Source organism: Lepidochelys olivacea (genome assembly GCF_965140295.1).
Source record: "Lepidochelys olivacea isolate rLepOli2 genome assembly, chromosome: 13".
NCBI classification, from domain to species: Eukaryota; Metazoa; Chordata; order Testudines; family Cheloniidae; genus Lepidochelys; species Lepidochelys olivacea.
The window spans coordinates 2,739,018-2,766,896 of NC_140423.1; the positions used below are offsets into that span (position 1 = coordinate 2,739,018).

At 54.2% G+C, this 27,879-nt stretch overlaps 2 protein-coding genes across 4 annotated transcripts in view; one reads left to right on the forward strand and one right to left on the reverse strand.

Annotated features, from left to right (window-relative positions):
• BCL2L1 (BCL2 like 1) overlaps positions 1–15,926 on the forward strand; it is a 31,721-nt gene extending 15,795 nt beyond the window's left edge. For all 3 annotated transcript variants that reach the window (XM_084646027.1, XM_084646028.1, XM_084646026.1), the window contains one exon: positions 13,032–15,926. In XM_084646027.1, coding sequence (XP_084502153.1) covers positions 13,032–13,169 — 138 coding nt within the window. In that variant the 3' untranslated portion in view covers positions 13,170–15,926. The remainder of the gene's footprint in view (positions 1–13,031) is intronic.
• A 1,005-nt stretch (positions 15,927–16,931) lies between these two features.
• On the reverse strand, positions 16,932–27,761 carry COX4I2 (cytochrome c oxidase subunit 4I2). The gene is made up of 5 exons (XM_084646031.1): positions 27,597–27,761; positions 25,416–25,512; positions 21,325–21,486; positions 18,504–18,635; positions 16,932–17,377 (listed from the first exon to the last, which is right to left on the reverse strand). Exons 2-5 carry the CDS (start codon positions 25,510–25,512, stop codon positions 17,241–17,243), a joined length of 528 nt encoding a protein of 175 aa, XP_084502157.1. The 5' UTR covers positions 27,597–27,761; the 3' UTR covers positions 16,932–17,240.
• Between the last annotated feature and the right edge of the window lie 118 nt (positions 27,762–27,879).

Here is a 27,879-nt window from a genome sequence, read left to right on the forward strand (position 1 = left end):
CTCGTACTTCCCACTCCAGTACCCAATCTGGCTGGGGCCCTTACGCAAACTGGGACAGCCTGTGTGCCTTACCTAATGCTAGCTGGTGTCCTGCTGCGTGTGGTGGTGGGGGGGAGGTTTTATCTCTACTCAGCTCTGGGTCACAACATCGCGGAGTTTGACAGTGTTTGCTGGGGACTCAGGGTTCACATCACCCAGAATTCCCTGCTATTGTAATTGAAATTAACCAGCTGCTTCCATGTAGGTCAGTCATTTGCATAACAGTTAAAACGGAGTCCCTGAAACATTTGCACCTGCAGAGTCTGCTTGTGTCTCCCCCCACTCGCCATGGAAGCTGGCAGTGAGTTACTGACAAAGCACTTGAAAGAACACTAGGGGCGGAACAGCAAAGCCTCCTGTATGGAGCAGCTCCGGAGAGGGGTTGAGGCCTGTTCTCTGATGTCAGATTCTCCTGACGGGGGAAGGTGGCATATTTTCTGAAATATTTTGATTGCAAGGGTGGTGCTGTGTGCCACTGGCAGTTACAACCGCTTGGACATTGCTGCTGCCTGACACTCAGGTCCAGGCTTTGAGGGGTGTCTGAGCAGCTATACAAAGATGCCGGGGGCTTGTGAGGTTTGCAGCCTGTTGTCCGGTTCCATGGTGGAGAGAGACAGAGCAGGGGACCTCGGGGATCTCTCTTGGGCTCTAGTAGTCACGTGGGGACCCGCTGAGCTGTGTTCACAGGATTCTAGCAGCAGCCTTTGGGAATACTCCTGTTTTCAGTTTTTCTGATAGTGCTTTTCTCCATTGAGCTTCATCTGCAGGTTTGTACATGCCAATCCCACGTGGTGAGTTGGGTAAAGGGCAGCTGCTGTTCCTGGGCTTTGCTGCACCAGGGTGTTTCCTATTCCATACCTTGTCTTGCTCGTCTCTGTATGAAACCATTCCCAAATGCACATTAATCCAAATTCTAATGGCAGCTTCTGCCCGGTGGCTGGGATGCATCATAGGTATTGTAGCTGTAACAGTTACAGTTACGGGTATACTAGAAACATCGAGCGCCTCATTTGAGGGGAACAGTGTCCTGTGGCTAAACACCAGCAGTTGGGTGTCAAGAGCCCTGGATTCTGTTCCCAGCTCTGTCACAGACTGTCATGTGACTCTGGGCTGGTCACTTAAACTGCTTTGTGTGCAGTTTCCCCATCTGGGATAATAGTGATCCGCATCATAGGACGGTTTTGAGAGCTAACTTATATTTAGACAGTGCTTTGAGACTCTTGAAAGAGAAGCCTCGTGTATTTGCTGAACTGTTTGGGGTGTTTTTCTCTAATGGTACACTGCTCTTTTATGACCCTATTTCCCAAGCAGATCTTGTTGGGGTGGCAGAGAGAGCTGTGTGCATGGTGGTCACCCCGCTGTGTGTTTAGTCACTGGGTTGGAACAGTCCCTGCCTTACAGGCATGGGCTGTAAATAAGCAGGTGTGACAATGGCATTGCTAGGTGGAAGGTGTGGCCCTTGGGCTGGTCTGTTGCCTGTTTCCTCCACATGGAATGTTCTGTATGAAAGGCCATTGAGTTTTTTTCTGAACCCTGCCCAGACTAGCTCTGCAAAGATACAGCAGAGGAGTCCCTCCCTGTCATCTGTCACACTTCCTCTGCGACCGGAGGGACTCCTCTGCTGTACAGAGCCAAGTGACCCATTCGCATGCTGGCGCACTTCAGCCATGCCACATCAAGGAATCTTTCTTGGTACCCAAACCCCTTTTTCCCCCTATTAACTGCCCTGCTCTCCTCTGTATCCCAGCCATGGCTCAGACAATCTGTTGCTGCCCAAAGAGACTAGACAGGGTTTATCCCCCTACATCTGCTTCCCTCACCTGTCCTCATGGATCACTGCTACTCGCTGAATCCTGCTTGTACCTTGAAAAAGGAACTTGGTCTGCTTCACTTGGCCCTGTCCCCAATTTCACTATAGAGAGTGCAACTAATTTCCTTCCCACCTGTCTAGTGTTAGCGTTTCAGATAGTTACCTAGACACAAGAGAATGAAACTAACCCAGCTCACAGGGTCGGTACTACTAGTACATTTCAAGCACTAGTCCCCACCAGTCTCCAGATAGGGATGTGAATGCCAGTGTCCTGGCCGAATTTCAAATCTGATAGAATATGGTTATCTACTGAGATACCTCCTTCACACCCAGTTGACATTGTTGGCACTGTTTAAACAGCTGCTGCATCTCACCCCAGAGGTGGCTGCATTTTATGGTGGGTGAAGTGATCGGTAACTGCCTGCTTTACACATTTAAACAGATATGCAAAGTGTTGTGGGACCTTCAGGAGGCCAAGCTCAGTGTAGGTGTAAGATGGGTATCATGCTTTCAGCGCTGTGGAGGGGAATGAGGATCCCTTCTACTTTTGTGCTGGGTCAGGTGGTGAATGGAGCTGATGGAGTGGAGTACGGGCTGTGAATCTGATTCTGTGTATGTACAATGTCTTCTGACCAGCAGGGAGGGTGAAGGTGGCAAAAACAAATACAGAGAGATGCTGAACTGCACTGCTGAACCAGTGAATGGTTCCTGGGTGGCTTGGAGGTGAGGTGATACCTCACTACCTATTGGCATAATTGCTTCTGTTATATTTCACTGTCACCTACTGCCCCATCCTTGTTAGTGTATCTGTTGCCTCTTGGGTGGGGGGGAAGAAGGGGGTGTGTGAAATGCAGAGAGATTGTAAAACAATCTACCCTTGGGAGGCTGGGGTAAGCCAGTACTGACTGACTGTGAGCCTCTTTGTAAGTGCTGTTGCTATCGGAGAGTCATCGTTTGAGCAACTCAGGAATTCTAAACATTTCCTCTCAGATAAAGGTGACTGGGGGAGGCTAGAAATATCTGGACGTGTCTGGACTAGTCTGAGATCCAGAACAGGGGACTGAAGAGGTTGAAATTGACACTTGTGGGGGCTAGACCTCAGGTATAAGGGAAGCGAGGCCCTGGGTCAGTGCATGAACTGGAAGGTAACCTGCACTTTGCTAGTCTCCAGTGTGTCCACCAAATCCTGAGCTAAAGCAGCCTTGTCCCTTCTGCCTGCCTGCCCCCGGTCTGGGCTTGCCGAGTCTGGGAACCGAGCGTGGGATGGGGGTAGAGCCCCATGCAGCGTGGCTGGAATGGAGAGCATTAGTGACTTCCATAGAATTCTCTGGCTTCTCCAGACACATCAACATGGAAAGGGACGGGGGCCACTCTGCCGGGCAGCCCTCAGTGCCCTGCCAGCTGCATGTTGTCCAGTTCTGGAGGAAGAGGAGGGGTGCTCCATGCTCCTCCAGTGTTGTCCCTCCCTGCCTGGAGTGCCTGATAGCTCCATGTATTCACCAGATGCCATTTATCTCTTGCTCAGCAAACACTTTCTTTTCTTAGAAATAAGCGTTTCAAAACAAGTCTAGTTCCAAGAAGAATTCTAAGGATTTCCACAAGCTCAGAGGCAGATACTATCAAAACTAGAAACAAAATGCCAGGCCAGCCTGCTTGCCCTGTCGGCACTCTGCCAAGCCAGTCTGCTTCATCTCTCGGGCCCTAGCGAAGGCCCTTCGTTATGCTGGGTGACCTCTCCCTAGCTCCCTGTAGCAGTTCCGTTTGCTAGGGTGTCTGTGCTGCAGTGTTTCTTGTGGGGGAGGGGCCGTTGGTTTTATTACCAAGTGGAAAGACTTATTTCTTGGTTTCTTTGTGCCAGTTTTTGGTGCTGTGCTTGTGTCTAAATCCCGTAGTGCTGCAAATCTATGCAAATATGGCAGCTTGTCAGTTACCTAGGCATGCTACCACTCTGCCTGATGACAACGCACCCCCTGTGTAGGGGGAACAAGGATTTTTTTCCTTATTGAGCCCAATGCTAAATAAAAGGATCTCCACGGTCTTGATTTCCTCCGCCCCCCAAACATAGCAATATTGGTCACCCTAAAAACAAAGGTCTGGTGCTTTCCTGAGAGGATACGGAGACTGCAGCATCCGGGGTTGCAGCGGGAGGGAGGGAAAGGTCTCTAGTGCACCTGACCAGGGCCAGACAGTGCCTTTGTCTCTTACTTCCCCCTGTCCTCTTGTGAGGCAGCCCCAGCGGAGAACTGGCAGATCAGGGAACTGTTGGGCTGTGAGTCTAGAGAATGACTGCATGGACCCTTCTGAATAAACACTGTGTTACCAGGGACACTTTGGTGGGGAGGGGGGAGAGGCAATATATGCACTCAGAATGGAGGTTGGGGAGTGGCAAGGTCACGCATATCCACACAGAATGGCTGTTTGCGGTGGGAGGAGCTTATGCATTCCTGCCCAGCATCTTGCTGGGGAATCATTAACTAGCCATTCCTGGGGAGCAAAGTGCTTCCTCTGACCCTGTAGCCCAAAGTGCTCTGGACACATCTGTGGGAGTGTGTCCTAGCAAATGACCCCAATAGGAAGAAACTGGGTGTCCGTGGTACAGAAGGGAGCTGAACTGTCACTCGCATGGAGCAAGGCCAAAATTTTGATTGTCTGCTCCTGGGATGCATCTCCCTTTTCAAAACCTTTCTTATGTGACGGTATTTGTGTACCCCCACTGATGCCTGTGTCATGTGAACCCCCAAGCCAGCACGAAGTACACAGAAGCGTGCAGTGTTCTGTCCCACTCCTGCTGCCTTTCAATATCTATCAGTAGAAAGAGACTTTGTTCACAGGGCACTTTATACATTAAAATATCCATTCCTGGGATCTGGAGCCTGCTCCCTGTCATCCAGCTCGAGCTCTCTGCATGAGACAGATTCTTGGAGGCTGCATGCTTTCTCTTTCCCTTCTCTATGTGGAAAGGGACATTGTTAAGGCTGACATGCCCAACCATTTAAACACCAGTCCTGGAGGGGAAAATCTATCCACTTTCAGCACTATTGCTATCATCCCCATGTGTTAGCTGGGCACAACTGCCAACACATTCAGGGCTCGCTTTCTCTATTATCAAAAACACAGCACACTGACCTTCCCGCTCCCACCTGTGAATAGGTAGGACATTGGAAATATACAAGAATCCTGATCTCTTTCTCTCTGGGCAGGATTCTCATATCAGTGGCCTGTCTGCTCCTCACAGCAATGGTGCAGGGGATACAACATAACAGGACTGCAGGGCCCAAAGAAGCTGATAGGTTTCACTTTAGGTCTATCGGCCTTCTGTGTTCCTCTAAATGGATGGGAATTATAGTCACACACATCTGGTTCATCCTTCCCAATAGAACAGTGAAAAATAAGGCTGGCATGGTGGGACACGTGGTATAAGTTAGCAGGAGTCCATGCTGGCCGGGGAATGCTTTGTGCCTAAGGTCCACTAATATTTCATTTCATTAGAGCAGTGTTTTGCAATCAGTAGGTCATGGCCCCCAGGGGGACAAGAAAGGCGAACAGGAGACTCCAGTCGCAAGGTGTTGAAAACTTTATAACAATCTCAGGTTTAAAAAAAAAATCTTGTTCCTCCCCGCACACCCTGAGCCCTCAAGGTCAACTATTCTCTGTGAGCCTCTCAACATACACCATAGGGGCTTATTTTTATCACTGTTACATGTTTTTACTCTGACTTTTATAGTGAATGTAAGGGGGTTGTGAAAAGTTTGACTTGGGAAAAGAGGTCACCAACCTGATCCAGCAGAGAAACAGCAGTAGTGGGTAACTGAAGATGCAGCCACAGAGACCCTCTGACACCTGGATCTGGGCCCTTTCCAGCTGGCCGTAGCGTGAACTACTTATTAGGTGCTCTGAAGTACAATATAAACAGGAATGAATTTGTCCTCATTAACGTGCCTGAGAGGTAAAATGATCCCCATTTTACAGGGGGAAATTGAGGCAGAGAGGGTAAGCGATTTGCTCCAGGCCACAGCAAGAAATTGATGTCGCTTGGGATTTTACATGACCCCCATCTGTTCCAAACAGGCCATTGAAAAACTTGCTTTTGAAATTGCACATTTATCAATCTCTGCAGCAGCCTCGTGTGGCAGCCCACAAAAGGGTGGGTCTGTGACAAATGAGAGAGGCTTCAGGCCAAATTCAGTCCTGGTGCAAGCAGGTGCAAAGCCGCAGGGCCTCTGAAAATCCCCATATCCCTGCTTACTCCAGGCTGGAATTTGGCCATCTGTGAAAACCTTAGCATGTGCACACAGCAAGGTTGGGAAGGCTGGACACTCTGCAAGGAGCTGTGATGGAGCCACACGGTTTGAGGATGTTTCACGTCTTCTAAGTAATGGGGGGAAGTGAGCTGCATTTTCTATGACTTGTGGGGAGGAGCCAATTTAAAAGCGATTGGCTGAGCTACTTGTCGATCACAGCTGTAGCTTAGGAACTGAAACCCACGTAGCTGACCATGGCAACACTCACAGCTTGTCTCTTGCTGTCTTGTCTGGTTGGTAATGGAGACATTACCAGGTGTTCCGTGCAGTTCCTTGGCACAGCTGTGGGAGTCAGGAGAACCCTCTAGAGGCTCAGGCAGCGGGAGGGGATTCAGCAGTGAGCTGCCGCCTGTCTGATTTCTGTGCATCGCACAATAAGGCGTGACACAGACACAGGGTCACTCCAAGCTGATCTGTGCTGTTCCAGACTGGCTGACTTACTGCAGCCTTATTTATTCAAGAGAAAATCCTGCTGGGAAAATGGCAATCTGAATATAATACAAGCCCCGCTCCTGTGGGGGAAGAAAAGGGCCCTCAGCCCAGGTCAGGTTCGTCCAGGACACAGAGCTAGCTTCTCATGCAGTGTTCTGGGAGCAAAGCTGTGTCTGGGGCCCATCAGTTGCTTGTGGGGCGGGGCGGGGAGATGCTCGGCTGCAAGCTCTCATTACCGTTGTTTGTTGTCGTTTCGATTCCCATTTGCTGGCCCTCTTTGGTATTGAGTTCTGTGCAGTGCAGTTTGTGCGTAGCAGGGGAGCAGGCCTGTTTACTTACCCAGTGAGCTAGAAGAAGAACAAAGCTAGCCTCAGATTTGCCCTGCTCTCTGGAATGCTGTGTTGGGAAATGTTTGCCAGGCCGGTTCCTGCTTTAATCTGATGGACAGGTATGCTTGATAAACTTCAGGGCTGCCGGGGGTAAAGTTCTTCTGTATCTGGCTGCATACTGAACTTGGACCCCTCGTTCCAGGAGAGCCAGGACTGCTGTGGCTCTTGGATTAGAGCACCTGCCCTGGCAGGTCCCAGGGTCTCTGATGGACAGCTGTGCCGTTTACCTGCAGCAGTATACCTTCCGCAGCAGGAGTTTCTCATCTCCCCGTCCCTCCCCAGGGTCAGACTTGGGCTTAATACTGAGGTATCTAAACAAAAGCCTTGTGAATGCCCATTGCTCCTGTTGACTCCAATGGGAATTCTGCACTTGGCATGGGGTGCCCAAATTTGGCCCACATTGTATTGCTGTATTGGGAAGAACCTCTTGCAGGCTGCATTGCAGCCCTGTACCTGTGGGTGGGGTTGGTGCTCTGCTTGTGGGGCTTATTTTGGAGATTTGGAGTGTCTCGGTAGGTGGGAAGGAGTTAGTGTCCTGGGCGGGTTAGCAGAGCTGCTGATGTTTCCATGTGCTCTGGACCCAGATTATCAGCAAACTCCCCAGCCCTGGAAAGGCATCTTCTCGAGGTCCTGTCCATCTCTCTGACCCTTCCAGGGAACCAGCTCAGGGGAGGGTGTGGCCTACCTCAGTCATTCTCGGATTGCAGACCAGGCTTTGCTGCTGCAAGGCTCTGCTGGGTGGTTGGGCGTGCAGTCAGGGCCTGCTCTCTAGCCAGACTGAACATCTCACTGAGGAGATGCCATGGATGTCTTCAAGCTGCCTTCCTGCAGCGACTACTGGAAATGTCCCTTCAGGCCAGGGCCCCTGCTCTATGCATTGCTCTCAACTCCGTGCAGCCCCAGGGCTAGCCTGCGTTTTCGGGGGGCTCTAAGATGGTGAGGATGTCTGTGCAGCTCAGGGAATGAGCCTCCCGGCCCCACTGGGCAGACTTGTACTAGTGCAAAACCCCTTAGCCCTCCATAATCACTGCGCACAGCGCTTTGGCCTCGTGGCTTGGGTGGAGCTCAGGCTGCGTGGCCTAGCAAGGGGAGGGCTTCAGACCCCGCAGAGGGAGGGGCAGGGGCTGTGGGAAGAGGGGGGATCCTGCCATTCGTGGTGCAGGACTGATGCAGTTGGGTGGGTGGGGTTACGGTGAGAGTGCTTGTCCCTTAGGGGGCGAGGGTCTCCCCAAATCCAAGCCAGTGTGGCCTTTTGCCCTCTCCCCTGACTGCCTTCCCAGCTGCTCCCCACACGATCCCTCTGATTCCGTCCTGTCCCTTCTCTGTGTCGTGGGAGGAGAAGTTGGGCTCCAGTGGCCTCCGGTGCTGGCACGCTTTAAATCTACGTGTATTTCAACATTCAGATGGGGGGCAGGAACCTGTCATCTGTTGGCAGGAGGTGCAGGGCTGGGACGAACGGGGCGAGCCCTGAATGGCTGCATTCCTGGTAGATGCCTCAGATTGCCCTGTGCCCTGAAACTCCAAGGATCTTGTTGTCCCAGAACACCCAGCTTCCCAGAAATACTCCTGGAGCTTGATAATGCTGAATGCAGGGCACGGCTGTGGTGGAGCTTGCCGCCAGAAGGGCGGGTGTGTCCCACTGGGCTCTAGCTGTGGGTGGGAGGAGAGGAGTGGGCACAGAGCAGACAGTAACAGACATGTGGAGTTGGTTCTTAGAGTAACTGTAGGAAATGGGGCTCCAGTCATGGAATGGTTTGCCCAGTCCAGCCTCCCCAGCAGACAAAGCTCAGCTGTCTCCTTGCTGCCCACCCCCCACCTTCCTGAGTTCAGTGCGCGTGGTGCGCCTCCTGTCCTGCACTCGTGGTGTTCTCCCCTCCCTGACACACGCTTCTCTCATGACTGGTCCTGTGCTTCCCCCTTTGTCCTCTTTACACACAGTTCAGGGTGGGGAGCGCAGGGCTTGTGTGTCCGTTCAGTGCCCCTGCCTGAAGAAGGCTGATGTAAGTAGGGCCTGCTGGGGGAACACAGATGCCAATCTTCCGCCTCTTCTCCTCTCCCCCACACTCGGCTGCTGAGAAACTCCTGATTTCTTTTGGGTACGGACCATGCCAGTGCTGTACCGGGCCCTGGTCAAAGGCAGCCTCTGGCAGGTCCCCAAGATATTGCTGGTGGGGGGGTGTAATGGGTAGTTCACTGATCTCGGGAGGCGCGGTGCACCTGGTGGAAGGGGTAAATGCCTGCAGGCCTGGCAGCTGGGTGGAGTAGCTGCAATTGGTGCTTGTTCTGTGGAGGAAGCTGAAGTGCCTCGTGCCCCACTAGTGGGGCACAATCTGTGGAGGAGTCACTGAGGCCTGGGGGAGCTGACCCATCCTGCCCCTCGGAAGGGCCGGGGCTCTCTGCCATTAGGCAGCCTCCATGTGCCCACGCTGCAGTCTGGGGACCTGACCCGATGGCTGTTTAGGGCTCCGCCCTTGATCTCTCACTGGGAGTTCTGCCCCACCCTTCCCGGGGAGGGGAGCTCAAACCAGAAATGAGCCAACAGTAAGATGGCAGCTCAGCTGCTGAGCACTGTATTGGTTACACATGCACTGAAGAGAGAGCATTCACAGTGCAGTTACACAGTGCTTCCCTTTCAGAAGCTGTTCTGGCCTCTTTCACCTGGAACATTAAACCATTACATTAAACATTAAACCATTACACATGTTTTATATGGTAAAGATTAAACAGGTTTAACAATCCAGCCAGCCTTTGGCAGAAACGGCAAGTGTGAATGTAAAGTGCACAAGTCCCTCGTGGCAGCAGCCAGAGAGCTGCTGGTGCCAAGATGGGAAAGCAAAGGCTCTGCAGACAATGGGCAAAGTCTGCACCCATAGAATCATAGGACTGGAAGGGACCTCGAGAGGTCATCGAGTCCAGTCCCCTGCACTCATGGCAGGACTAGGTCTTATCTAGACCATCCCTGACAGGTGTTTGTCCGACCTGCTCTTAAAAGCTCCAGTGATGGAGATTCCACAGCCTCCCTAGGTCATGTGTTCCAGTGCTTAACTATCCTTATAGTAAGGAAGTTTTTGCTAACATCTAATGCGAACCTAAATCTCTCTTGCTGTAATTCATGCCCATTATTTCTTGTCCTGTCCCCAGTGGTTAAGGAGAACAATTTATCACCCTTCTCCTCGTAACAACCTTTTATGTACTTGAAAACTGTTATGTCCCCTCTCAGTCTTCTCTTCTCCAGACTAAACAAACCCAGTTTTTTCAATCTTCCCTCATAGGTCATATTTTCTAGACCTTGAATCATTTTTGATGCTCTTCTCTGGATTCTCTCCAATTTGACCACATCCTTCCTGAAATGTGGCACCCAGAACTGGACATGGTACTCCACTTGAGGCCTAATCAGCGCGGAGTAGAGCAGAAGAATTTCTTCTTGTGTCTTGCTTACAATACTCCTGCCAATACATCCCAGAATGATGTTTGCTTTTCTTGCAACAGCGTTATATTGTTGACTCATATTTAGCTTGCGATCCACTATGACCCCCCGATCCCTTTCTGCAGTACTCCTTCCTAGGCAGTCATTTCCCATTTTGTATGTGTGCAACTGGTTGTTCCTTCCTAAGTGGAGTACTTTGCATTTGTCCTTATTGAATTTCATCCTCTTTACTTCAGACCATTTCTCCAGTTTGTCCAGATCATTTTGAATTTTAATCCTATCCTCCAAAGCACTTGCAACCTCTCCCAGCTTGGTATCATCTGCAGACTTTATAAGTGTTCTCTCTATGCCATTATCTAAATCATTGATGAAGATATTGAACTGGACCCAGAATCGATCCCTGCGGGACCCCACTCGTTATGCCCTTCCAGCATGACTGTGAACCACTAATAACTACTCTCTGGGAATGGTTTTCCAACCAGTTATGCACCCACCTTATAGTAGCCCCATCTAGGTTGTATTTCCCTAGTTTGTTTATACAAAGGTCATGTGAGACCATATCAAAAGCCTTACTAAAGTCAAGATATACCACATCTACCACTTCCCCCCATCCACATGGCTTGTTACCCTGTCAAAGAAACCTATCAGGTTGGTATGACATGATTCGTTCTTGACAAATCCAGGCTGACTGTTACTTATCACCTTATTATCTTCTAGATGTTTGCAAATTGATAGCTTAATTATTTGCTCTATTATCATTCCGGGTTCAGAAGTTAAGCTGATTGGTCTGTAATTCCCCTTATTTCCCTTTTTATAGATGGGCACCATATTTGCCCTTTTCCACTCTTCTGGAATGTCTCCCGTCTTCCATGACTTTTCAAAGATATTTGCTAATGGCTCAGATATCTCCTCAGTCAGGTCCTTGAGTATTCTAGGATGCGTTTCATCAGGCCCTGGTGATTTGAAGACATCTAACTTGTCTAAGTAACTTTTAACTTGTTCTTTTCCTATTTTAGCCTCTTCTGATCCTACCTTATTTTCACTGGCATTCACTCTCTTAGACGTCCAATCACCACCAACCTTCTTGGTGAAAACCAAAACAAAGAAGTCATTAAGCACCTCTGCCATTTCCACATTTTCTATTATTGTCTTTCCCCCCTCATTGAGTAACGGGTCTACTCTGTCCTTGGTCTTCCTCTTACTTCTAATGTATTTGTAGCAGGCGCTTTCTTCCTTGTTACGTTGTTGGTGCAGGATCTCTGTTCGTTAGCGTGTCTCTGAAATCGTTTCCTTTTTAAACCTGGGTAGCCCAATTTGTCTAGGCATTAGGGTGATTCTCAAAGGAAACTTCCACATCCGATGCCTTTCAGTGGCTTGTGTTGCTTTGCCCAAGGCTCCTCATTCTCTTTTTCAGCGTTTGAGTTATTTTCGGTGTCTTGGGAAGTGGATGCACACATGCCCTTCCTCTGTGTTTTGCAAGACCCTTCTGCAACAGGAACACACTCATTGTTCTCTTTCCCCAGTGCTGCAAATTGGATCCAATTGTCTTGTCCTTGGTGGGTGTTCTCAGAATCTGTACATTGTCCTCCTGGATTTTCCAGCCGAATCTGACAGAGTTCTTGAGACTCTGGTATTTTAATCCACACAAGTCCCTCATGTTCTGCATTTTTCTGCAGCCTTGTAGGGCAGTGACCAGGGTAGGTGTGGGGGAACTTCAGGAAAAAGGAGCTGAATTTCCTGGGTGTCTTGGCTGCTGCTCAGCTAGCTTCTTCCAGAGCAGGGCAGGAGGCTGTTCTCCTGACTGCTGCCTAGCAAGGCTCAAGGGCATCTGTGTCAGTACCTGCTCTCCTCAACGCAGAGAGAGGTGTGGGGGTGAAGGAGCAGTCACTGGCATGTGGTGAGGCAGCAAATAGGGTGACCAGATGTCCTGATTTTATAGGGACAGTCCCGATACTTGGGGCTTTTTTTTATATGGGCTCCTATTACCCCCCCACCCCTTGTCCCGATTTTTCACACTTGCTATCTGGTCACCCTAGCAGTGAACAAGAAACACAGCATTGCCCAGCCTCCCCCCCCCCCACCCCTGGGGGGAATCTCCCAGTCCATTTCATGCCCTGCTCAGCGTAGGAGGCTACTTGCAATGGTGCCGTGGTGTGTGCGCCTGGAGGCCCAGTCACTGTGAATGAGGTGTGTGGCGTCATTTGGAAATGACCTTGTGGGTTTCATTCAGGGAACCGGTATAAGCTTTCCTGGCACAAACAGTCTTTTGTTGGTATAAGCTGCGTCTGTACCAGGAGGGTTTGCTGGCACATCAAGGCCAGCAAAGCTTTTCTGGTGCAGACTAGACAGACTAGGCCAGACTTTTCCAGTGCAGAGCCCTCACACTGTTACCAACTCACGCAGGGCCCACCTCGGGCAGTCACCTGACTCGAGAACAGGGCTTGTGACTCCGACCTAGATGAGTGCCCCGGGGAGCAGCAGTTCAGGAATCTCCTCGTCTCCCATCTCTCCTGCTCACAAGATGGAGCATGCATTTGGTCATTGTCTGGCGTTTAAATGTGAGCTCTGCCTCCCCTCTACTCCCCCACGCTTCTGCAGCTCCCTAACCTTTCTCTCTCTCTCTCTCTCCACAGGAGCGCTTTGTGGATCTCTATGGGAATGACGCTGCTGCCAAGAGCAGGAAAGGCCAGGAGCAGTTCAACAGGTGGCTTCTGACCGGGGCGACTCTGGCAGGAGTGCTCCTGCTGGGCTCTCTGCTGAGCCGCAAGTAACCGGACACTGACTCCTCCCCTGGGCCCGCAGCAAATGGCAAAAACCCGTCACGCTATACTCCAGAGCAACGTGATCATTCCAAGGGGCAGCGCCCCTGCCCGCAGCCCGGCTCAAAGGGCGGGGACTCCTGCCCCACAGATCTCTTCTGGCCCATGTGCCGCCATCTCCCTTTTATCCCAATCTTCTCTTACTGTTGGTTTTAAAAGCCCTGAGACCAAGGCAGTTGTTCTGCAGGCTGCTCCCCATAGGCTGCTGAGGACCCCAGCCCGTGCCCCAGGTCACCAAACAGCAGGGATGGATGGGTGGAAACATACTCCCCCTGGGTGGCTAGGGGGGAGACACAAGTGTGTGTGTGTGTGTGTGGAGGTGTTTAGCGTAAGGCTCTAGGGGCAAGCACCGCCCTTTCTACACAGCCCCACCGTCATTGCAGGCTTTGTACATATCTAGGAAGAGCCCCCAGTGCTTGGAGGGGTGTTCCAGGAATGCCCTGCATGTCCAGCTGTGGGCGTGGAGGCAGAGCTGTTAACCATCAATGCAGCTTCCCCACCTGGGCAGTCTGTTCGTGAGGTCAGCTGGTGCTGCGATTGCTTGGCTGTTGTGTGCGGCGCCTGGAGCTGGTAGGAAAAGGTTAGGTGCAGCCAGGTCCCCAGGTTTGCCCTTAGCAGACCTCAGACCATTTCGTCTAGTAAAGGGGTAGAGTTTACAGTAGGTCTCTCCCCAGCCCTGAAGGTCCTAATCCTTCCCTTGTGCTGCAGGAGACTCCTCTCAGAGCCATGCACTGCTGCATGCGCCCGAATCTGCTCTCCCGCTGTGTCTGGCTCCAGCGCCGAAGGCCCTGTCTCTACGCTGGCTGTGCCCCGCTCAGGGCACTCTGCTGGGACAGGCGTCAGGCCCGGCTCGGTGTTCCCAGGCAAGGGTGCAGCGGGATCCTCATGCTGTTCTCTCCCTATGAATGTAGATTTCTGCAGTGAGTTACACTGTGCTGACTTCTTCCCTTTTGCCCTAGGCTACCACTTTTCCCTACATGCTCCGAGCACCCCACCCCACCGTTCCAAGCAGGTACCCCGCGTTCCTCAGCTCAGCTGCTCCCTTCGGCAGTCGCTAGACGTGGCTGCTCCAAGCATGGGCCTGGGGCTGCAAAGCGCAGGAAATAGCCACTCGGTTTCCCGCTTCTGGGGACCAGGCATGCCTGAGTTTGCTCTTCTTGCTTGGAGTCCCCTAGCTAATGCCAGGTGGGGGAGTCACGGACAGAGAAAACACTGTGTCAGCAGCAGTCCCATGGAAGGTGTTTACGTTTGGCTTCTAATTGCTCCCTGCCTCTACTAGCGTCGCTCTCTGGAGAGCCATGGTGGCTGCTGCCCAAGTAGCTTGCAGCAAGGGCAGAGGTAAACACGGCTCTGCCCAGGGCCTGGCAGGAGTTAAGTGGGGTTGCCCCAGCAGTCATGGAACCGCTTGCCCCGCCCCCTTCCTGTGCACACCCTCTGGGGTAGCCGCAGAGTCCATCTGTCTTTCCTCACCGCTGGGCGGGTTGGCAGGTTGGGGGGAATAAAGCGAGACTGCGGTGGGGGCAAATGCTGCCCCACAGGGAACCAGCAGGAGCAGGGAGCTGTAGCATCCTCTTCCCTGGGCCGGGGGGAAGTAGGAACCTGATCTCTGAGGAGATGGAGGAGCCTGGCCACTGGAATAGAGCCGAAGCTCAGAGCACGGCTAGGGGCAGCCCAGCTGGCAAGGGAGAGAAGGGGCCTCGCCCGCCTTCCTCATGGTTCCACTTCGCTGAGTTCCAAGTCTGGCCACGCTCTAGCAGTGAGCAGGGCAGCTCCCCCCAGAGTATTCCAAGCCAGCTGATGGCCCCCTGCTAGCTCCAGGGTGGCGGGTACTCCCCTGGAGTGCTCCCCACTCACTCAGCGGCGGCACACTCGGCTAGATACCTGCCTGGCTCTAGTCTCGGCCGTGTTTTTCGGGCTTGCTTGAGTAACAGCAGCGTTTGGTCTAATGCTGGTCCTGCCGCCATTCCATCTCCAGTGTGCGTTCACCTCCTCGCAGGGCATGGCATCTCCTGCTCCTAGCACAGGGACGTGCCCTGCCCTCCCTCTGCATGGGGGGATGGGTCTGCGGCAGGGCTGGGCTCTGCGCCGCTTGCAGCCTCGCACCTCCTGTTCTCTCCTGCAAGCTGCTGAGGGGGAGCTGGGCCCTGCTAGTGCCTGTCTGGCATTTCATCTCCCTGAAGCATTAACGTGAAGCTGGCTTTTGAAACGCCCCCCCCCCCCCCCCCCGGGAGTCCAGCGTCCATGCCCGACAGCCTAGCGGGTGCCTGCTCCTTGCACATACTTCCTGTGCTCTGCTGTAAATACCCGAGAGTAGGTTTTACTCACTTGTGAATATTCTAATACTATTTTTGTTAACCGTATGTCTGTATTTATGTGCGTTGACAGTGCTTCCCCATCACCCTGCAGGGCACCTGCTGTGCACTCTGCACGGGGCAGGCCCCAGGACTGAAGAATTGTGGTCTCCACCCCCCCACCCCACCCCCAGGAGAACCAGGGCAAGAGAGCAAGTCCCCATAGACACTAAGAACCCACCTTGCACTCTCAGCTCCTGACTCAGCCTCTCACGGTGGTGCTGGCCGGGCAGTGTGGGGTTAGGCCCACCTGATCCTTTGTGTGCGGAAGTCACTCCCACACAGCTTGTGGCGGGCATTTGAAATGCTTTGATTTGCAGGTGGAGGCTCAATCCTATTAATAAACTCTGTTGTTGGAGCTGTGTAGTCTGTGATTCTTGCTGAGAGGGCCCTGTCCCTGCTGAGAGGCGCACCTGCCAAACGCGGCTACTGCTGCTCCCTCCTCTCTCCCCTGTCTTCAGTTCACCCGCCGGTGCAATGCTACTGTAGACAGGGCGCTGGTTGCTCTTAGTCGCTCCAGCCCTGCTGATGGCAGGTGGAGACAGTGCCGTGTGGAAACACCTGTGTCCTCTCTGCTCTGCCTGCACGGAAACACCTTTCCACGCAGCGTGTCCAAGTGGAGAATGCCTATCCAAGCCCCTCCGGGCCAGGCCGAGGTAGTGGTTAGCGGTGCCCGGGTGGCCCTGCCTCCCTCTGTGAACCAGGAGGTTTGCCAGAGCCCAGCACTGGGAGCTAAAGATGCCTGTGCTCCAATAGCTGCTCTGGCCCTTCGTTGCCTCAGGTGAGTCACTTATTCCCATTGGGCACAGAGGCAGAAGCCCCGTAGGTTTCGCCCTGCTCCAGAGCCACAAGGATTGCTGGCAGGGAGCTCTGAAGATGTGTCCCGTGACGTGCTAAATGAATGATCCGCACTTGCAGAGATTCACCTGGAGTGGCCTGCAAGGGTAAGGCCTGAGCCCGATGCTGCTGCACAGGCTGGGTGCATGGAGACGGAACGGAGCTGTCTGGGCTCCCAGAACTCCATTAAAATGCTCCCATGAGCCCTGGGGTTCTTGCAGTGCCCATGGCTGGGGTCCCACCCTGGCTGGCTCCTCTGTGTACATGTACACAGGCCTAGATCTCTGCCTCCCAGCAGATAAGAACTGGAGATCGGGGAAGGGAGAAGAGCCTTTTAACCCGAGTAACTCAAGAGGACAGTAGGCCTGCTGTGGGCCAGGTGATGCTTTAAGGAACAGCGCAAGTTTGAATGATTCCTCGCTGTACCCTGGGGGACAGGAGTGGATGGCTCTGAGGGGGCTGAGAACAGTGGGTCTCCCCTCCCCTCCCCTTTGGCAGGTACAAGACGGAAGCTGCACACTGTGGATTTACTGTAGTGTTTTATTCCATGTGAGCAGGGAATGGACAATGCCAACTGCTCCTTCACCAGAGATAGGCCAGGCCACGGGACAGATCCCCCAGTGGGACCAGGAGGAGCGGTGCACAGACTGGAGCCAGCTCACTGCCCAGGACCAGGAGAGGGAGAGCTTCAGACAAGGCACAAGGGGGTCGGGTGGGGCTGGCAGCCCAGCAAAGGATGAGGGTAGGGGAGAGTGGCTTTGCTCCAGCGGCTCTCCCCCAGAGCGCTGGCCCCTTCCTGGGCTGGGGGGGGCCGTGAGGGTGGAGAGGGTCTCCTCTACTTCTTCCACTCGTTCTTGTCGTAATCCCACTTGGCAGAGAAGCCCTGAATGGGGTTCATACGCATGTCCAGCATCCTCTTGACCTGCTGAGCCTTCCACTCCTCCGTCAGGGTGTGCGGCTTCGGGGGGAACACTGGGGACACGGGGAGGGGAGAGCTTAGAGCACCGGTTTGTTGCTTCTCCACCCGACGTACCAGGGCCGTGGCCAGGTTATTCCCCATCTCCCCTCCCACCGGGGCGTGAGGATCATCCTGGCCGAAGCCCTAGGCCGCACTCGGCCAGGCTCCAGCCGCAGGTGGCTCCCATCGATTTCACGGGCAGCTTTGTGCTCCTCCCCCCACGCCCTTTCCCTCCCCATTCACGGCCAGGCTGGGTTGGGGACCGTTGCTGACTCCATGGCATTACGTGGGCGCCAGGCCAGGCCAGCCCAGCACCCGTCCCCTGCTCGCCCCTCTCCCGCCTCTGGCCCCTCCTCAGCAAGAAGCACAAGCTGGCCTGGCTCAGGCTTGTTTACTGCCCGGTGGTCTGAGGGCAGCGGGCGGCCAGAGGCCTCTCCTAGGAGTTGCTGGCTCAGGCCCCCTCTGCCGGCTGAATGGTGGCTTACATTGCAGGCTGCTTCCCCAGGGAAGGGTTTGAGGGAGAATATTTGTGGCGGTTTGTTTGGCCCTGGTGCTGTTTTAAAGAAGGTTCTTAGAAAACCTCCAGGCTCTTGCAGCCTGTGTGCACCGGGGGGGGTGAGTGCAGAGGGGGTTTTCAGGGGATCTGAGGACCAATGCCCCAGCTGGGTCTAGCTGTCAGTTCTCTAGAGGGCCTGGGCTGAGCAGGGTTAAGAGCAGACCCGCTCCAGGGCATGCCCAGCTGGATAGACGTCTCCCACCGCCGAGCTCTGCTTCGCCATCTCCAGCCCCTTTATGCCCAGTGCCAAAAGCCAGGGCCTCAGTCCCCAGCCAGTTCCATGCCCTGCTAGTACTTGCCCCATCCCAGTCCTGAGTACGTGGCCAGTTGCAGGTCCAGGCCTGGTTGGCAGCAGAGCCAGGTTTCGAATGACGTGTCTAACAAATCCCAGCTCAGGCTGGGGCAGGAAGTTCTGAGCAGCAGAACATGGGGACACCCCTAGAACAGAATTATTGGGGGTGGGGGTGGGATTTGAAGGGGGAGCCTCTACATAGGCAGTAGATTAAGTCACTACGGCCTCCCAGCCATGTCCCGTTTGCCTTCCCACAGGTTGTCCTACAAGCATATGGTCCATCCCCCCTTACCATAGACTCGCTGCCACCACACGATTAATCCAGTGAAGCCAAAGAATACGAACATGCCTCCTAGCACCGTCTTCCATTCGTTGGATGGCCTGTTCATCTGTGCGAAGGTCTGGTTGAACTTCAGGTGATAGACTAGAGAGACAGGCGCGAGGCTAGGGTGGCACAGAGAACCCCAGCCCACTCTGACAGCCCTTCCGCTAACCCACCCCGGGGGCTGCTTGAGAGATCATGTTAGCACAGCCTTTGCAGCCCAGAGGTTGCCTCCAGATCCCGTCTGTAAAGGGAACTACAGACAGTTCTGGCAAAGGCTTTGTGGTGGCTGCTAACCTCTGAGCCCCCTCTGCCCCCTTCATTCCATCTGCTGCTCCCACAGGCTATTCCTGGGGCCAAGCCCCCGTCCCTTGCATGTCCCATCCTGCCTTTCCTCCTGGGAGCTGTCTATGGATTGTCAGGCCTGCTCCTGCAGAACTTGGACAGCAGTTAACAGGCAGGTTAGAGACATGGTTTAAGCTTTTAGACCATGAATCCAGATGGGAAGAGTGCTGAAATTGCAGGGGCTGTCCCAGGATAACGGCTCCTGCTGCTTGGCAAATGCAGAGATGTCTGCTTTCCAAGGCCGTCCGTCTGTGATGGCCTAAAAATGGGGCAGCTCCTGCTTCCAGCAGGGTAAGCATGAAGCCCCACGCGCAGCAGTCTGTTTTGGGGAGCTCTCCTGTAAGCATTGGGCAGCTCCAATGGTGGAGCCAGGGGTTGGGGGTCTCTTCATCTCGCACTGTTCTGAGCAGGGTTAAGCACCATGGTGGAGAGGTCAGCAGGGCCCATCTACACTAGTGCCACTGCTGAGGGCAGCAAAGGTGAAACTGGCCCAGTGCTTGAAAACAGGATGAGTTTTTGTATGGGAGACGCACCGTGGAGAGTCTATATGATGGTGTTAGAGACAAACCCGTCTGCACCTGGACCAGGGAAACGGTCATGCTGACAAGAGGGAGATGGAGTGGGCTGCAGTGGATGGGTCATGGTCTGGGAGCAGAAGAGCTGGGCTCTGCCACCTACAGGCTATCTGACATCAGGTAAGTAATTTCACCCCTCCCTGCGGCTTCTTTGCAGTGGTGATGATGCTTTCCAGGGCCCATTCATTAGCATTTCTAAGGCACTGACATGCTTGAGAACACCAAGGCCAGGGTTAAGTTCTCCATGGTGTAGGGAACCAGCATACGGGAGGGAAGACCCTGGAAGTTGCTTTGCCCGGCTGTAAACAGCTTTCTCTGTACATTTAACAGCCATGCTGAGGAGGCAGAGTCTGGTCAGGACAGAGCCCAGTTCATGGTTACCGCTGTTACCCAGCCGACGTATCAGCCCTTTGTGGCTATGTGCATCCATCTATGTGGTTGATTCTCTTTCCACACTTCCAGCCCTTCAGCCACCCCTGGTTCCTATCTAACCGAGGAAGCCTGTGTATTTCACGCAGATTTGGGGTGGGGCTGGGGTTTAGTGTTTCCATGCTCTTGGTTGTAAGTTTTGTCCCGGTGTAAAAGGCCAGTTAAACAGGGGTTGCCAGCAGGTTGTCATGTGCACAGAGCTTCCTTGGGCTAGCTCAGATGCAGGCGGGTGCAATATTTGCTCACTCCCCAGTGACTAGATTAATTGACCTGGAACAGATTTAACTGTTCGGCTGCTGCCTGCTCAGGACAAAGCGCTATCGATAAACTGCTGGCTGGCTTTGTCTTGCTCCTCTTGTGATGAAGAATTCTGGGGTGACACAGCATCCTCCCTGGCAGACACTCCAGCTGGGAGAGCAGCGTATTTAAGGCATTACACCAGCTGGTATACCTGGTATGTCAACTAATGGCTGAGCGGAGAATGCAAGTTACAAGGAGGTTGGTAGTGGAAGGGTAGGGAGCCACTCCCTGGCTCTGACTTTTCAGAGGCTTTTGGGCCTCAGCAACTTAAACACCTGGGTTAAAATTTCCACTGGCACTGGGTTTGATCACCAACTGGAGGCCTGGCATATGTGGGAGCTCTGATGACTGGAGCCTGACCCTGCCAGATGCTGGGCACCCTTTGCTCCAGCTGAAGTCAGCAGGGTTGGGGAGGCTGCAGCTGGCAGGATGGGGCTCAGAGCTAGGGATATCTGGGGGGAATCCAACTCTGCATATGCCAGTGCTGATCTCAGCCAACGCCAGAAGCCCAGGGCTCCAGGTACAGACCATGAGGGAGCCCAGGGATGTTCCTCAGTAATCGCACACTCAAAGACAATGGATGGTGCAAGTTTCCTTCCTTTAAATGAAGCAGACCTACAGTAATGCCGGGCTGGGGAGATCTCTAATACCATGGTCAGGAGAGGTGTGGTTATGATGTCTGTGTGTGCAACGGTTTAGCTGATTGGAACACTCCTGAATAGCCCAGCACCTCCATCCCTCAGCCAGAATGGGGCATGGGGTATTCACCCTGCACATACTCTGAAAGCGGACCCCAGGCCCCAGTTCCCAGCACATTCACAAAGCCCCTCAGCCAGGCTAGGGCCTGTAGGACGAGGCCAGGCTCTCCCGCCCCTAACCGATCCAGGACACTCACTGGCTTCCGAGGCCCTGGCCCGCCCAGTTCCCTGGGTCCTGCAGCACTTCCTGTCCCTCCACCGCTGTGTCCCAGACGCAGGCCTGCTCGGTCCCCAGGCAGCCCCCCAGCCCACAAGCAGAAGCTGGACGCTGCGCAGAGAGGATGGGGGGAGGTAACTGACCAGACCATCCCCCTACTGGTGCCATGACCTCCCCACTCTCCCGTTCCCACCCCAGCAACAGGGCTTCCGCCCCCTCCTGCTTACGGGCCACTTTCTCCTCGTTGCTTAGCTGCTTCCATGATCCCTTCTCCTTCTCCTTCAGGGCCTTCTGCTCCGCGCCCAGCTCCTTGCAGTAAGGGACGTCTGGGAGCGGGGAGCTGCGCTTGTCGTAGTACCGGGGCACCGACATGTCCTCTTGAGTCGCCACTGGAGAGCGAGATGGCAGAGACTGGCCTCAGAAAAGCCCCAGCACATCCCTACCGCTGCCCCCAGTGCCCTGACCCCTCTTCTTCGAAGGCCCCCCATTCCTCAGTGCCGTAAGAAGGCCAGCCGGGCAGGAGCGTCCATCTGTACAGGGTCTGACCAGCGTGACCTCAGCCCCGGCCCAGGGCTCTACAGGGAACTTGATCAGTCTTATCTCCATGCTCCAGCTGAGCAAGATACACACAGCAACTAGTTAATGGGGCAGGGCCTAAGGGGTTAACAGGGTAAAACAAAAAGAAAAGGAGGACTTGTGGCACCTTAGAGACTAACCAATTTATTTGAGCATGAGCTTTCGTGAGCTACAGCTCACTTCATCGGATGCATACCGTGGAAACTGCAGCAGACTTTATATATACACAGAGAATATGAACCAATACCTCCTCCCACCCCACTGTCCTGCTGGTAATAGCTTATCTAAAGTGATTTCCAGCACAAATCCAGGTTTTCTCACCCTCCACCCCCCCACACACAAATTCACTCTCCTGCTGGTGATAGCCTGAAAAGGGTAAAACAAGGAGCTGTTTGTGGGAAACGGGCACTGGTGCCATCTTGTGGATAAACTGGGAATAGCACTTGAAAGCTGCTGCAGGTGGCCAGCATGGGACTGAGAATTGGACTTGTGGCTAATTTCCACTTGTTGAGGGAGGGAGAGCAGGCTGAGAGGCGTGGCTACAAGGCGTTTAACATTTGTTGTCTTTTTTTTTTTTTTTTAACCCTGGTGATTTCAGGAGTACCCAAGGATTGGAGGAGTGGGGGGGAGACAATAACAAAACACAGCATTGGCCGAAGCGTTAAATGCCCTTTTTGTTTCGGTTTTCACCATACAAGTTAGCAGTGATCGGACGACTAACCTAGCGAACATGAGGGTAAGTGGGGTGGGATCTGAAACTAAAATACAAAAAGAACAAGTTAAGAATTACTTAAACACGTTAGATGTCTTCAAGTCAGCAGGACCTGATGAAACGCATCCTAGCATACTCAAGGAATTGGCTGAAGAGATCTCTGAGCCATTAGCAGTTATCTCTGAGAACTTGTGGGGGATGGGAGAGAACCCAGAGGACTGGAAAAGGGCATAAAAAGAGGAACAAGGACAACCCGGGGAATTATAGACCAGTCAGTTTAACTTCAGTGCCAGAAAGATAATGGAGCAATCAATCAATCAATCTGTAAGCACCGAGAAGGAAATACGGTGACAGTCAATATGTTTTTGTCACGAACAAATCATGTCAAATCAACCTAATATCCTTCTTTGACAGGTAACAGTCCTTGTGAATAGGAGGAAAGCAGCAGCTGTGATATAGTTTGACTTTAGTGAGGCTTTTGATACTGTCTCACGTGACCATCTCATAAACTAACTAGAGAAATACAGCCTAGATGGACCTGCTGTAAGGCGGGTGCAAAACTGCTTGGAAAATTGTACTTGGAGAATAGTTATCAATGGTTTGCATTCAGGCTGGAAGGGCAGATCGAGTGGGGTCCCTCGGGGATCTGTCCTGGGTCTGGTTCTGTTCAATATCTTCATCTATGACTTGGATAATGGCAGCGAGAGAACACTTATAAAGTTTGTGGATGATACCCAACTGGGAGGGGTTGCGAGCCATTTGTAGAACAGGATTAGAATTCAAACTGCTCTGGACAAACTGGAGAAATGGTCTGAAATAAATAGGATGAAATTCAATAAGGACAAATACAAAGTACTACGCTTAAGGAATAAGCAATTTGCACAAATACAAAATGGGAAATGACTGCCTAGGAAGGAGTACTGCAGAAAAATCTGGGGTCATAGGGATCACAAGGTAAATATGAGTTACCAGTATGATACAGTTGCAAAACCCATTCTGGGATGTGTTGTGTTGTAAGCAAGATACGAGAAGTAATTCTTCCACTCTGCTCAGCACTGGTAAGGCCTCAACTGGAGTATTGTGTCCAATTCTGGGCACCACACTTCGGGAAAGATGTGGACATATTGAAGACAGTCCAGTGGAGAACAACAAAAACAATTAAAGGAAAACATGGCAGATGAAGGAAGATTGAAAAAATTGGGTTTGCTTAGTCCAGAGAAAGAAGAGCGAAGGAGCACATGATAACAGCAAGTTTCAAGTACATAAAAGCTTGTTACAACGAGGAGGGTAATAAATTGTTCTCCTTAACCATTGAGGACAGGACAAGAAATAATGGGCTTGAATTACAGCAAGAGAGATTTAGGTTACACATCATGAAAAACTTCCTACCTGTCAGCGTAGTTAAGCACTCAAAACAAATTACCAACGGCGGTTGTGGAATCTCCATCATTGGGGATTTTTAAGAGCAGGCTGGACAAACACCTGTCAGAGACGGTCTAGATAATACCTAGTCCTGCCTCAGCACAGTGGACTGGAGTAGATGACCTGTGATTTTCCCTGAGTTTGCGGGTAGTGTTAAAGGATGTGTTGGGCAAGTGCTCACACCTTAATTGAATCTTTAACAAAGACTTCCTTTCTCCCAACCGTGAGTTACGCACTGAAGTTAAATGTGTGCTTATCGTTTGATGCAGTCTGACTAAAAAGCCCAATCCTGCAGAGTTGCTCAACTTTCATTCTTGGGGTGGCCTCATTTCTCCACTCAGTCTTCTTGGCCACATAGGACCCTAATTTCTAATGTAAAAAGATGCAGAAAGGAGAAGAAGAGTAAAGCCTACTGTCTTTCCAGGCCCACTTTATACATCCCGTCTCTGCTGGTTACCAGTCAGGGGCCTTCCCCGGCACTACACCCCTGAGTTTGCTCTATTCGCTAGGTCCCACGGGGCTAAACGGAACCAGGACGCTGTGATAGCCAGGAAGTTAGCAAGGAGCCCCATCCCTACGGGAGAAAGAATCACAAGCAGCTGCAATATGAGCACTTTTGAGCAAGCAAATATCTGCCGTAGGAGAACTGACCGAAGAGCTCCAGCCACTGGGCTGAAATTCTGGCCCCATTGATGTCAGAGGCAAAACCCCCAAGGACTTCAATAGGGCCAGGAGTTCCTCCAGGTCTGGTGGGCTGAGCCCTGGGGCACATCGGCCTCAGACCGGAGCAGGCCTTGAGCGAGAATTGAGTTATTTTATGAGCAAAATGTTCAGTTATTCAGGCTACAGTTCACCCATGTAGTCCTTGTGCAGTGCTCTGCGGCCTAGAGAATACTGATGCTGGGTAAGTGCCAGGTTAGAGGCACCAAGTCCCATGCTCCAGGGTGGAAGCAGTTTGCATGCAGGGATCAGGAAGGAATCCACTCCCTGTTCCCCGAAGTGTAGAGTTGGCCCCTCAGGGTATTACTGGGAATAATTGGGTCTGCACCAAACAACACACCTGCATGTGGCCTAGGTCAGCAGACTCCGGGGCGCAGGGCTTGGGCTGCAGGGCTGTACAATTGCAGCGTAGCTGTTCGGGCTCCGGCTGTGCGGGCAATGTTGGGTCGGAGAGCCCAGCCTCCTGCCTGAGCTCCGCAGTTTCACAGTCCTGCAGGCTGAGCCCTGCCAGCTCGAGTTAGCTGATCTGAGCCAGCCGCAGGGGTTTAACTGCAGTGTCGGGACTGAAGCCAGGAGTTTTTGCCTCCAAAGGGCCAGCAGCCCCGGCTGGAGGCAGACTGCAAAGCGGGTCGGCCTGCACTGCGGAGATCCACGGTTCCCCAGGGCGCGTGCAAGGCTGCTTACGCAGCCCTCCGGAGGGAGCTCAGCTGGAGCCGCAGCTCCAGCACCCGTCTCCCTCCTCTGCCTGACATGGAAAACAGAGCCCGTGAGGCTGCCCCTGCCACTGCCCCCAGAGAAAGGCAGGAGGTGACCGTCAGAGTCTCCACTGGCTCCCCTGGGCCCCCAGAGCTGGCTTGCAGGGGCGTTCGGCAAGGGAATGGCTCTTACCATGTCCGCTATGGCCATGTGCTGCTCTGATGCTGGCAGTGCCCAGGACTCCTCTCCTGGCCAGGGTGCCCACGCACAGGGCTGGCAGCGAGAGCATCTGTGGGATCAAAGCATGGGGACCTCTGTCACGAGGGTGGGCTGTGCTGTGCCATACAAAGGGGGAGACTAGAGCACCACCCAGCTGCACCCCAAGGACCCGCACCGGCAGCCCCCCACCCAGGAGAACCCCGCAGTCTGGCTCGAATCCACGATCTCCTCACCCAGCATCCTGCCGCCACAGCCTTTAGCCGCGCGTGGGCTGTCCCCAGCAGGCCGTACGTAGCGAAGGCCAGCCTTTGCTCCCCGGTGCCGGCCGATTGGCAGCGGTCGGGAGCCTGGGGGAGCCTGGCTGGTCAGTGTCCCTGGCACCCCGTGGACTGACCCCGCGCTCATGTCCCTCCCCTCCCCCATGGCAGCATCAGGCTCATGGTGAAAGGCTGGGGGCTGCAGAGCCCAGCTGGCTCAAATCGCTTGGTGCCCCTGGTGGCAGGGGAGGGAGGGACCGTCCCTGGGGCTGGCTGGCCCTCCCCAGCACAGGTAGCTCCAGAGGCCTGGTCCCCAGAGCGGAGGGGCGGAGGATCCCGTCTCAGGTAACTCTGCTCTGGAAAGAGGCAGGACTGTATCCCGAACCCGCTTCCAGGGGGCAAAGGCACGAGCAGCAGCCCTGGGAGCTGGCACAGGTACCTGGGTTCTGTTCCTGGCTCTGCCACTGACTCCTTGGGTGACATGGGGCCAGGCACGCCCCCCCCTCTGTGCCTCAGTTTCCCCACCTGCAAGACCTGAGTGGGGGTGTTGGGAGCACTGGCATTTGGGAGGGGCCCGTCGAGGCTTGGAGGAAGGCTGCCGGAGCGTCCCTGCTCCTGGTCCCCGCAGTGCCAGAACAGCGCGTCCCAGGCCCAGCCCGCGAGTGCCCTTCCCGGCTGGCTGCACGCGCCGGGCGCGCAAGGCAGGTGTCGCCTTCATTGCAAGCCGCTCCAGCCCGGGCCTGACCAGACTCAGTCTCCTGTTACGTACCAGGCCGCTCTGCCTCCAGCTTTCTCCCCTGCTAGCACCAGCCTCCGCTCCAGCTCCCGGGGCCCAGGAGCGCAGCTGCTGTCCTCGCGCCCCCGGCGGGCGGGCAGGAGCACAGGCCTGCCTGCTGTGGGGTCAGCAGCCTTGAGGGGTGCCACCTGGCCAGGTTTCCCCAGGCTCGCCCCTGGGTCGAGGGAGCTGTGCTGGGCAGTGTGCCAGCCGGCTCAGCGCATGCTGCCAGCTGGCCGGTTGCATGGGCACCCGACGATCCCGGGTTCTTTGTAGCTCAGCGGTGGCAGCCCTACCTCTAATGGCAGCCCACCCTGCGATGCCAGCCTGGCACTGGCCATGCCTATGGCCCCCACGCTGCAGAACCTGGGCACTCGCTGCTCAGTGCCCCGCCCCGGGGAGGGCTCTGTGCCCTTCAGCTCGGGGCGTCACAGCTGCCTCGGTCTCCACGGTCTAAATAAGGCAACTGGGACTTGGCAGGGCCCCGTCCTGTCTGACCTCTACTAGCAGGACACGGCTAAATCACACGGGCAAAGGTACAGGGACGGGCCCGCAGGTATGGTACAAAGGCCCCCAGCCCTTGGCCAACATTGGGGGCAGTGGGAACTGGGGCTGCTCCCCCCTGAGGGGGGCGGCCGAGGGTGGGGGGTCACCCAAGTGCACTAGACACTGATGTCAGCGCCGAAGGGATTTCCCCCTCCCCCCCCACCCCAAAATGCCAGGCGTGTAGGGGGAGCCTGGGACGCCCCTTCAGTCCTGTGACGTTAGATACTGCCCCGCTCCTGCCTTAGGGACCAGCCCGTCTCCTCCGCCAGAATCGGCCCCTCGCGCGCATGGGGAGGGGGCCAGGCACTTTTGCAGGCGATTTCCACCCGCGCCAGCGTGGGTGAAAGCTGCCCGTCGCCCTCTGCAGCGGGTGGGGGCCAGGCTGCTCTCCAAGGTGCAGCTAGACCAGAGGCAGCGGCTCAGCGTCCCTGCCCCAAGAACCATCCAGCCCCCTCCGTTCGCGGCCCAGCCCCGAAATCCTGCAGCCCCCGGCCTCACACGTGAGGACAGTGCCGGGTCGCTGGGCCTCCGGCTGCCTCGGTCGGCACCAGAGCACGCAGGGCCGTGTGTACTTACTGCAGGACGAGGCAGGGCGGGCAGCAGCCAGCTGGGAAATGGAGGCAACAGGCGTCCCCGATGTGCAGCTTGTGCAGGGTTCTGGGCATGGGGCCAGCACACACTGCCCAGGCCAGCAGGACTCTTATTCTAGAACAACTCAGCTGCACAGACGTGGGATTGTGGGAGAACATACCACCCTGCAGGGCCCCCCCCCGCCGCCTGCCAGCGTGCAGCCTCCGAGGGGGCACCCAGAAATCCAGCTGCTCAACCCCCATGCTCCCCCTCCCACCCAGAGCCCTCA